The sequence below is a fragment of the Spinacia oleracea genome, chromosome 2 (assembly GCF_020520425.1).
Source record: "Spinacia oleracea cultivar Varoflay chromosome 2, BTI_SOV_V1, whole genome shotgun sequence".
In the NCBI taxonomy this organism is placed as follows: Eukaryota; Viridiplantae; Streptophyta; class Magnoliopsida; order Caryophyllales; family Amaranthaceae; genus Spinacia; species Spinacia oleracea.
Genome location: NC_079488.1, coordinates 57,781,027 through 57,791,453, shown reverse-complemented (window position 1 = coordinate 57,791,453; position 10,427 = coordinate 57,781,027). Strand labels below are relative to the sequence as shown.

At 34.3% G+C, this 10,427-nt stretch overlaps 1 protein-coding gene across 1 annotated transcript; it reads left to right on the top strand.

Annotated features, from left to right (window-relative positions):
* Nucleotides 1-2,479: 2,479 nt before the first annotated feature.
* Nucleotides 2,480-7,406, top strand: LOC110785211 (ACT domain-containing protein ACR11). The gene is made up of 10 exons (XM_021989645.2): nucleotides 2,480-2,840; nucleotides 3,245-3,308; nucleotides 3,398-3,523; nucleotides 3,706-3,800; nucleotides 4,346-4,430; nucleotides 4,531-4,590; nucleotides 5,245-5,300; nucleotides 6,415-6,520; nucleotides 6,913-6,981; nucleotides 7,071-7,406. The coding sequence occupies exons 1-10, from the start codon at nucleotides 2,710-2,712 to the stop codon at nucleotides 7,131-7,133; spliced, it is 855 nt and encodes a 284-aa protein (XP_021845337.1). The 5' UTR covers nucleotides 2,480-2,709; the 3' UTR covers nucleotides 7,134-7,406.
* Nucleotides 7,407-10,427: the final 3,021 nt, after the last annotated feature.

Genomic DNA, 10,427 nt, shown 5'->3' with positions numbered 1-10,427 from the left:
GAAGAATCTTAACTGAACCGTAAAATCATTGGTGCAACTAGTAACCAAGAAATACTTGAAAGATAAAAGTACTTTCGAGTATGTTCCTTCGGACTATGTCTCGTGGCAATGGAAAAATTTGATGAAAATTCGTCCTTTATTTCGAAAAGGACTTAGATGACAAGTGGACAATGGGGCAAAAATTTATATTTTGACATGACAATTAGGTTAATCCTTCCGCATTATAAATCTAATTCCAATTCCTTATCATGCGTATCTAATCAAAGTTAGCGACTTTATTACAATGGAAAAACAATGGGATATTCCTAAACTTCAAGAGTTAATTCCTTCCCATTTATTAGAAGCAACCATTTCAATTCCAATTTCTAGTAATGACATCGACAAATTTTTTGGGGGTCTCATCCCTAATGGTATATTTTCTACAAAATCAGAAGCTTGGTTAGCACAAGGATTATGACTTTTGATTCCTCCAAAAGTTAGTTATACATGGATCTGGAATCTCGATATTCCTCCAAGAATTAAAAACTTTTTGTGGAAAATTTGCAATGATGGACTTACTTCAAAAGAACGCTTGAATAAAAGTTATATTTTGTCCATCTTGAATGCCCCCTTTATAACCATCATCGAAAAGATACTTCTCATTTTTTTTGTTTTCATGTCCTTTCACCATAGACCTCTTTGCCATTTTAAAGGAAGAAGATAAATGGCCAAAGCCATTACCTTTAGATCATTCCATGGACCTAGTTTCTAATTTAGACCATTGTAAAGATGCATTAGGGTTAAATTCTCTTGCCAAAATATCCTTTGTGTGGTGGACTGTATGATTTATCCATAATAATACTACTTTTAGGAATGAAAGTGTTACTCTTATTCAAGGAGTGGAGTTAATTAAAAAAGTTTTATAAAGATTGGCCATTCACAAAAATTTTGGATTTAGAAAACCTGGGCCAACTATCTCCCCGTCAAAGTCTAGCTTAAAAGACAAGAGTTTCTCAAACAAATAAATTTATTGGCAATCCCCTCCTTCCCCTAGCTAATTTAAGCTAAATTTTGATGGTTCCCTTCTCTCAAATGGGAACTCAACCCTAAGGTCTGTTATTAGAAATCATTTCGTTACCCTTAATCTTCCAGACGCCAAATTCATTGGATCCAACCCGAGAATCTTGTTAGGATACTTTTTGGCGCTTCGAGAAGGTATCAAGGAGCCATTGTTCTCGGGGACCTCATTGTTGAAGGCAACAAAATTTGCACCATCAACGTTATCAAGCGACAATCGAAGATCTCTTGGACGATCTTTAACATTATTGCTGATGTGGAGAAAGATCTTTCAATTTTCGAGTCGGTCTCTTTTCACCACTGTTTTCGGGAGGCAAATCAGACGACGAATTTTATGGAAAAGTTACGGTCATAATCATCCTTCTATGATTTATTGGTTTAACTCTTGTAACGATTTGTTCTCCACAATAATCCAGAAGGATGAGTTAGGTTAGTCATATGTCAGAGACTAACTTAGTTTTTATTTCCTTATTAATTAAGCTGGCTACTTTGTTTCAAATCATATAAAGGAAAATATAGTCTTTCGTTTATATAGTAATTATCACTGAAAAGGATTATTGACAAAAAAAACTCATTAATAGAAGCTACGAATGCAAAGAAATTAAAGAAAAGGAGGGAGATTGATTTTTCTGTGTGAAATGAGGTTAAAGAAAGTGAAAGAGCAGAGGAAGAAGGAAAATCGTGGAAAAGAGAGGGTAAATGATGATTTGGGTTCATAACGAATTTTAGGATGAAATCCGTTAAGTGGAGACAATACTTCATCTGTTTTTATTTATATGACACAATTGAGTTTTGTACACTATCCACACAAGCTCATTTAACTTTCTTTTGTGATTTACTAGTATTTTATACACGCAATGCATGCGAGATTATATAAAAAGCTAAAAATTGTGTTGTTCTTATTAGTAATAAAATTGGTATGCAGACTAATTTTTCTTTTTGTCTTTCTATTGTATTTAATAATCAATGTTAATATAACTTGTGGTTAAAAGAGGTGCTTTAGTCTTTTCTATAGAGGATACCAAAAGTTTATTTACGTTAACAACCTCATGAGGTCTCTTATGAATAGAGATACTTAAGAAAAAAACATAGTCATGTGAGATCTTATTAGATTCGTCTCAATAAATATTTTTTAAATATCAACTTTTTATAACTTTTTCCCCCATAAATTGAAGATATTAATGTTTGAAATCATACTTACAAACGTGTTTAAAAATTATGTCATTTAAAAAAGGACCGAGGAGTAATTTTTGTATGGTAAAATACAACTTTTAGTACTTCCTATAATAGTTTGTTTTTTTTAAAAAAAAGAAAAGGTAAAAGAAGTCCATTTGTTTTTATTTGTTTTTATTATATTTTTTTTTAGGAAAAAAATGTCCAATTTTTGTTGTCACACAAAAAGTCTCTTTCTTGGTTCTCTCTCCTACACGCACCCATGGCGGATAATCCAATAGTAACATCATCCAACTGCACTACATATTCTTCTTTCATTCGCCCCCACGAATTCAGTTTCGTCCATTTCTTCCTTCTTTATCACTTTCCCGTGTTCCTCTAGAATTCTCCCCTCTTTTATTCTCACCAATTTCTTTTGCAGATCTTGGTTTTAAGTTTTCTCTTCATTTTAGTTGTTCAATTTCATCGATTTTAGCAAATATGGCTGTTGCCATGGCTTCTGGAAGCTTATCAAGAGCTCATACTCTTTGTAGAAGTACTGAAATCCCTTTCTCTTCTAAGGCCGTGTTTGGTTTCTCTTCTCGGAGGCTCTACATTTCCCCCCGGCAAAAGTATGTTTCTCTCTCTCTTGTTTGGCTGTAGAGTGAGTGTTAAATGTAATGATGTAGACGAGATTCAATCTTTGATCATTGGTTTATTGTCACCAACACTTTAATCATTTAAACTAGTTGACATCCACGACCGAACTTTTAATATCTTCTTAGTTAATTACTTTAATTAAGCATTGTTAATTATGTTCTTCGTTGTTTTTGTGATGAATATGGGTTTCAGCATAATGTTGTAGTAGAATTTTTTGAGGGGTTGTTGACTTGTTGTTGTAGATACTGTAGCATAATTTTTGCCATTAATGAAAAAATTATTTTCATACTTAAAACTTAAAACATTTAATTGGGTATTTGGGTATTGTTAATTATGTTGTTTAGCATAGAATTGAAAGTAGTATTCTTTGCAACAGATTCCCAGTATTGACAGCGCCAATCACTGTTAGTCCACAATCATCCTTGACTACTGCTGTGGAGGTATTTACTCGATTTATGGGTTTTGGTTGAATTTTTAAAAATTAAGATAGCTGAATTTCAGGTTTGATTGATTCTTTTGGTGGTGTCAGGATGGAAGCTACCGCGACACGGAAGATGTTCCTACCCCAAAAGTTATAATTGATCAGGATTCGGATCCTAATGCCACTATTGTGGAGATAACCTTTGGTGATCGTTTGGGTGCTCTTCTTGATACTGTATGATACCAAGTACTCATATTGCTTTTTGTTATACTCACATACGCACACACACACAATATGCATATATCTGATTTTGATTGTTTTGTTTTTTTTACTTATTTGTATATATGGACTAGTGTGATTTCTCTGCTATGGTACTCATGTGACTATCATGTGACCCCTTACAATCTGGTTTCCAGATGAGTGCACTGAAAAATCTCGGGCTCAATGTGGTGAAGGCAAATGTCTTTCTGGATTCATCTGGGAAGCACAACACCTTTGCCATCACTAAAGCGTATGTCTGGTGCTGTTGTAGGATTCTACTTCTTTGTTTTTTTTAAGTTTTATGTTACACGTCACTCATCGTAATTTTCAGTGTTATTTCTGTTTTTGTTGAACGCTCAATGCCGATGGTAAAAGGTCTTCATATGCTTCATCTTCTCTATCCTTATGTTTTTCAATTTTTATTACGAATTGTTTGTTTATGTATGCCATCATTTCAGTGTTAAGTGTCAATACTTAATAGCTTCTGTGAATTACTCTTTTGCTCCTTTGTATCTCCTTAAACGGTATATTAGGATTAGAACTGAGATTGATTCCAGATATGAGCTTTTGCAAGCTGTTAGGTGTTTTACCCAGTACTTGTACGGTTGTACCTTAACTTCTGCTCTCGTGTTTTGGAATGAGTTTTATTTTATGTTATAATTCTGCATTATTTTGTTGTTGTTAAATCTTCTTTTCATGTTTCAGATTGATTAAAGTTTTGCTCTATTATTTTTTATATTTTTTGTGTGTGGTGAACTGCATCTCCATTAATATATTTTTGGGAATTTCTTGTAGTGAAAGTGGACGAAAGGTTGACGATCCAGAGTTGCTGGAGTCAATTCGCTTAACTATTATTAACAACTTGCTTCAATATCATCCGGTATTTACCGACACCTAACTTTTCTCTAGTGCTCGATACATTGTGACATCAGAGGAAAAATAACTATCGTACATTTCTCTATTGCGCTCTTGTCTTTTAGGAGTCAAGTGAGCAATTGGCGATGGGAGCAACTTTTGGAATCACCCCTCCAAAACAAGAGGTTACACCTCTGCTAATAATCTTAATGCTTAATGTTCTCTTATGAATTCTGTCTTGGGTTTTTGCAGTGTTCCTGTAGTATATGACAATTACTATTACCTAATGGATCTTGACATCTTGTCACGCAAACACACTCCTTTTCCTTTCCTTGTTCCTCTTGATCTTTCCTATCTTCATTTTCCCTATCTTCATTTTCATTTTCTCGTTCGACAAACTGAAAGGTATTTTCTGGAAAAACTGAATCAATGAGAGAACAGTCACATTAGTGAAGCATCCTTTGAAATTTAAACTAGTGTAGGCCTGCAGGGTATCATAGAAAAGTAAGACACAGTTTGTTTTCATTGAAGAGGATGGTATATTCATTTTAAATGGAGTAGACAATTATCTCTCATTGCTTCTTTGTCAGCTGATAGTGTTGACTTTATTTTATTTTTTATTCATCAGAGTTACATGTTTGCTAAGTTGTTTGACTATATGTATGCTTTAGTTTGCCAAGTTTTTTCCTAAAGATCCCAAGAGAGACATTGCAGAAAAAAGTAAATCTTTGGTTTAATGGCTAACTAGTTTGTGACCCGAGTGATGCCTCAGTTGCTATTTTGAATGATATAAATTTCTTCTTTTTCTCTGATCTCTCAACTAACTTTAAATTGGTCAGGTTGATGTGGATATAGCAACACACATAAGTATTGTTGATGACGGTCCAAACCGCAGGTAATGAAATGCCCTGCATGTCTATTATTTGTGTTATACTAAATTGATTTTAATTGATTAAGTTTACCAAAAAGTGGATCTCTGCCATAGTTTGATGAATTAAACTTGTGTAGTGGAAGACATTGTTGAAATTTTTTCTAGCATGACCACAGAAACTAAGGTATCTATTAGATGTTGTATTAACCAAAAGGCTTACAAGTGATTTTTAATAGTGTTCCACTACTTTCATTACTTTTGAGGTTCAAAACTGTGTAAAAGTAAGGAGACCTGCCAAAAAATCTGAGGTCTTAGATCAAAATCTAGAGTTGGATTCCCACAAAATTTTACCCTCTTGTAGTGTCATAAAATGCTTTTGGATTCCTCACATTTCCCTTCTTTTTTTTTTTTTAATTTTTTTTTTTTTTACAGTTTTAAACTCTAAAATGCAATGTACATAGTAGATTCATACTTTCCAAACTCCCGATCATAAATGATTGATTCTCGAATGATTGTTCAACGTTTGGATTTCAGCAAGAACCATTGCTCAACGTTTATTATTCTACCTTTGTATTCTTAATATTGCATACCTGAATTCTGAAACATACAGTGTTGTTAAAAGAAAATGTCATCATTGTTTGCATAGTTGCTTATAGCAATGGACTTTGAATACCTATTAACATGAGCGACTCACGGGGATGACATCCATTTTTGTTTAGCCAGCCTCATTCTTTTGGATTAAGGCTGTGATGATTATTCGTTGTTGCTGTATAGTAGAGTAGTGAATATCTGTTGATGTTTTATTGAAGATACCATTAATGAGAGTTGGGCTTAGCAGCATTGCCTCCTTGTCCAGTTTCATTACCAAATGATGAGGATTTGGTTCCACCGAAGTTAAGGGGTGGATTTTACTTACCTTATCCCTCTTCCTTTGTGTGATCCCTCCTTACCCCTTTAAATAAAGGGAACACCTCATTGATTTGGGGATAACAACAATACAGCATTTAGTCTACTATGTTTATGTGTGTGCCTAAGACCCTAAGCTACAGATCTTTCAAGTAAAAGATTAAGCACAGCAGATCACCTGAGATTTTCCCTGAAAAGGTGTTTGTTTAACAGAATAATGTGCATCTTGCAGCTTGCTTTATGTTGAAACCGTTGATCATCCTGGATTGTTGGTGGATCTAGTGCGAACAATAGCTGATATTAACATTTTTGTTGAATCTGGAGAATTTGACACTGAGGTGAAACTTCGACTTTCTTTTTTTGTTCCCTCCTTTATCCCCTTTTAATTTCTGTAAATATATGGAGTTGAGAATAAATGTCCCTTGTTGGACATCTGCATATTTGTGTGCTAAATAAGTATTTTTTATTTTTATGCTGAAAGAAGAAAGTGTTGATATTTGTGTGCTAATTGAGTATTTTTTATTTTTATGCTGAAAGAAAAAAGTGTTGTAACTTGTAATAGCCACTAAATAGGGTATTTTGGAGCAGTCCAAAAGTAAACCTTTAACTAAGTATTATCTGTCTTTTTCCGTAATTAATTAAATTTACAATGTTTACGCCTTGGTTCCTCCATTTGCTGTATATTTGTTCTCTTTTGGTCACTTAATCAAGTCTTTCCATGAATATTCAGGGCTTACTTGCAAAGGCCAAATTTCATGTCAGTTATCGGGGTAAAGCCCTAATAAAGCCTCTCCAGCAGGTAAAACTTTAGTAAAAGGCATTAGAATTTTCAGTAAGGCTTATGACGTTTTGATCGAGACACTAGTCTGATTAGTTGCAATGGCTTAGGTTATTGCAAATAGTCTGCGGTACTTCTTGAGACGGCCAACAACGGAGGATGCAAGTTTCTGACCTGTGATAAAACAATGGAAACTAATTGAACAGGTATGTTAATGATTATCTGATTATGGTTCAAATGTTGCAGCGTTGCAATTGTTGTAAAAAAATCATCAATTAAGATGTAGGAAATTCAAACAAATGCATTCTTTAATACATTATTGATGTATCAAAACTTCTGTAAAGTGATGTATGTGGAACTCAGGAAGTGAGTACACCTTGGGTCATATTTAGTCATTGTAAACTTGGAGTTACTCCACATAATTCATACCGATTTTTTGACCTTAATACTTTGTATTCGTTAGTGCACTTGTGCTATTTGTGATGCTTTAAAATTCATGATTCTTCGATATTGTACCACAATATTTCTGCGTAGGAAGATTGGTGAAACCCTATTGAGAGGTAGTGTTCCCTGCTGGATTGGCACTAAATCACCGCAATTTGTGTTGCTGAAAACTGAAAACTGAAAACTGAAAACTGTCCTGGCCAAGGATAGTTCAACGTATAGTGAAGTATGATGGTTCAAAGAAATTGTCTAAAGCACAAATGATAGGAAAACTGTTCTCTTGTTTCCGGAGTCTGATTCTGGCAGCATAATACATGACAACAGAGAAAGACGCGAGTCAATAGCAGCAGGTTCAGCGAAAGGGGAAGTATCAAAGATTTTCTATTACATGGATTCTGAATCCTATTTCATAATTTTGGGCAAATTTCAAAATTGCATCTATTAATATCACTTAACTAATCCTAACATCCTAAGGTGGAAAATTCTTGTGGGGACTTGATCCACAACAAATTTATCGTGGACCCAAAGCCCACGCGTGCCAAACAATACAGGGAAAACTGCAATTCCCTTCCACCAACATTTAGCTTGCGCCTCACCTTCACTCTTCAGCCCACACCATCTCCTTCATCAAACTTCAATGGAATTATCTCTCCTCTCGGCAAAGAAAATCGAATAACAACATTGAATTGCAATGGAAAGTTCTTAAGTAATTGAGAATTAATTAGCAGAAATCACACATATTTATCTTAACAAACTAATTTATGAATTTGAGTCAAGTGGAAATTTGCAAATTCAGAATAAAGGTATTTGTAGACACCTAAAAAGTGTCTCCCCAAAGTATCATATGATCGGACTTAATTCAAGGTTGATTACTTGGTCCGACTTTAATCATATGGGTTCGCTCACAAAAGGGAAAAAACGTCATTTCACATCTTCATTAATCATTATGCATTTTATATACGTTTTCAAATCATTCCTTCGGGCCTAGTCCAACGACTAAGCCTTGAAGTTGTCTCGATCAAGCTTCAGATAAGCCCGATTTAACCAAAATTGAGTTTCATTCCATCCATTAGTTTTTTTATTATCCATTGAATCTTTCATGGTTGGATAACCCTTTAAGTAAGCTTTCCATCCATACATCATAAGCTCGATTCTGATTTGTAGCGAAAAGGTTATGAGTCGTTTTCTAAAACTGCAAGTGGTTCACTATTTAGGTCATATCTCAAGTCCTACAAATGATAATCCAATGATTGCAATTGGGTCAGAAAGTAGGAACTCGTAGCTTTCCAACAAGCTATTATAGGCCCAAAATGAGTCTGGATGAGCAATATATGACCTTTCGGAGGTTTTAGTTTTTAATTCCCAAATTCGAATTCGAAGCCTAACTATGACTTTTCGGAGGTTTTAGTTTTTCGAACGCAAAATTTGTAATTTTTAAGATGTTAAATTAAATATTTGCGATTCTTGTTTGTAAATCTTGAATCTATGATTGACCTAATGTATATGTTTAACAAATTTAGTGCCTAAGCTTGTTAATTATACAACCTAATTTGTAATTGTAATTAATTTGTTAAAATTCGAATAATTTAGAATTTGATTTGTTTTTCATAATTAATTGACAATTTAATTAGGAATCCATGATTAAAAACCACCATAAAATTTGTTAAATTTGGTAAATTTTAAAATTTTATGATCTAGATTTGAATCCATGAAAATAAACTTGATCGGAAATTAATTTGAATAATAAATTTTCGATTTTTCGCCCTAAATTTATGAAATTAATATGATTTATTAATTCGTCTATAAATTTAAATTAAAAAGTTTTGATTTTTATGTAATCCGCTCATGAATCTTGCACGCACAAAGCAATGGACGCTAAGTGTTACCCTTAAGGGGTGTTGTATAGTGCGGGCATGCAACGATGAGCAAGGGAGCTCGTCGCCCATGCGGTACGTATGCAACGAGCAAGCAAGTGGCAAGCGAGCACAAGGCAGTAGCCCTGCCTCGCGTCGACTGCTGCGATGAGGCATGGGCGGATGGGCGAGAGGCAAGGCACAAGCGAGCAGGCAGGCGCGCGCGCGCAGCGAGGGATGCCTCGCCCAATGAGGGATGGCTCGCCCACAGCGAGCGCTGCCTCGCCAAGCAGCTGCTGCGCTACGACATAGCGAGCATGCTGTTGCGCGCAAGCGTGGCTTGTTGCGTTTGCGCGTGGCTGCTCTCTTGCCTTGCTGTGCGATCACTCCTGTGGGGCGATGCTGCCTCGTGGACTCAACGGGGCATGGGCGCAAGCCCATGGCCTCGTCTTGACCCGATTGATACGCTTTGAATTTAATTTTGATTTTTAGTTGGAAAACGATTTTAATTAAATTTATAATTCGTAATTTAATTTTTTCTCGGAATTTAATTTTGAATAATTTAATTATTATAAATTTTATTTATACTAATTATTTCACTAAAACTAAAACCTTGATTAAATTTAAATTAATTAATTTAATAAACTGAAAATAAATTAAAGGATTCAAATAATTATTCATATGAGCTTTAAATTTTAATTAAATTTCTATGTTTCCAGTTAGACTAGGAAATACAATTTTATGTTTAAAATTAGTAAAGCATGTAAATTTATTGGTTTCAGTGGGAGCGTTTTAGTCATAAACTCTTGATTAGGTCTACATTCCTTTAAGGTTAAAACAACTCGATTAGAATTAATAAGGATTGAATAATTGGTAGATTATTGGAAGCCTTGATTAATTGCTGCAAATATTTATGTGATGCATAATATGTTCTACTAACCAGCTATGTGGGCCATTCATTGATAAATAAATGGGTGAATGGTATATTGTAAATGTACTGTTTTGCAGGTTATGGAAAATGACTAGTATGGCCCAAATAGGATAGAAAATATGGTCTGCGTACCATTAATTTGAATGTAAAATTGGTCTAATGCACCAAAGTTTTAATTTAAATATGGTCTGCGTACCATCAAATAGTTGTAATTAGTTCAATTATAGCATATCCTATTT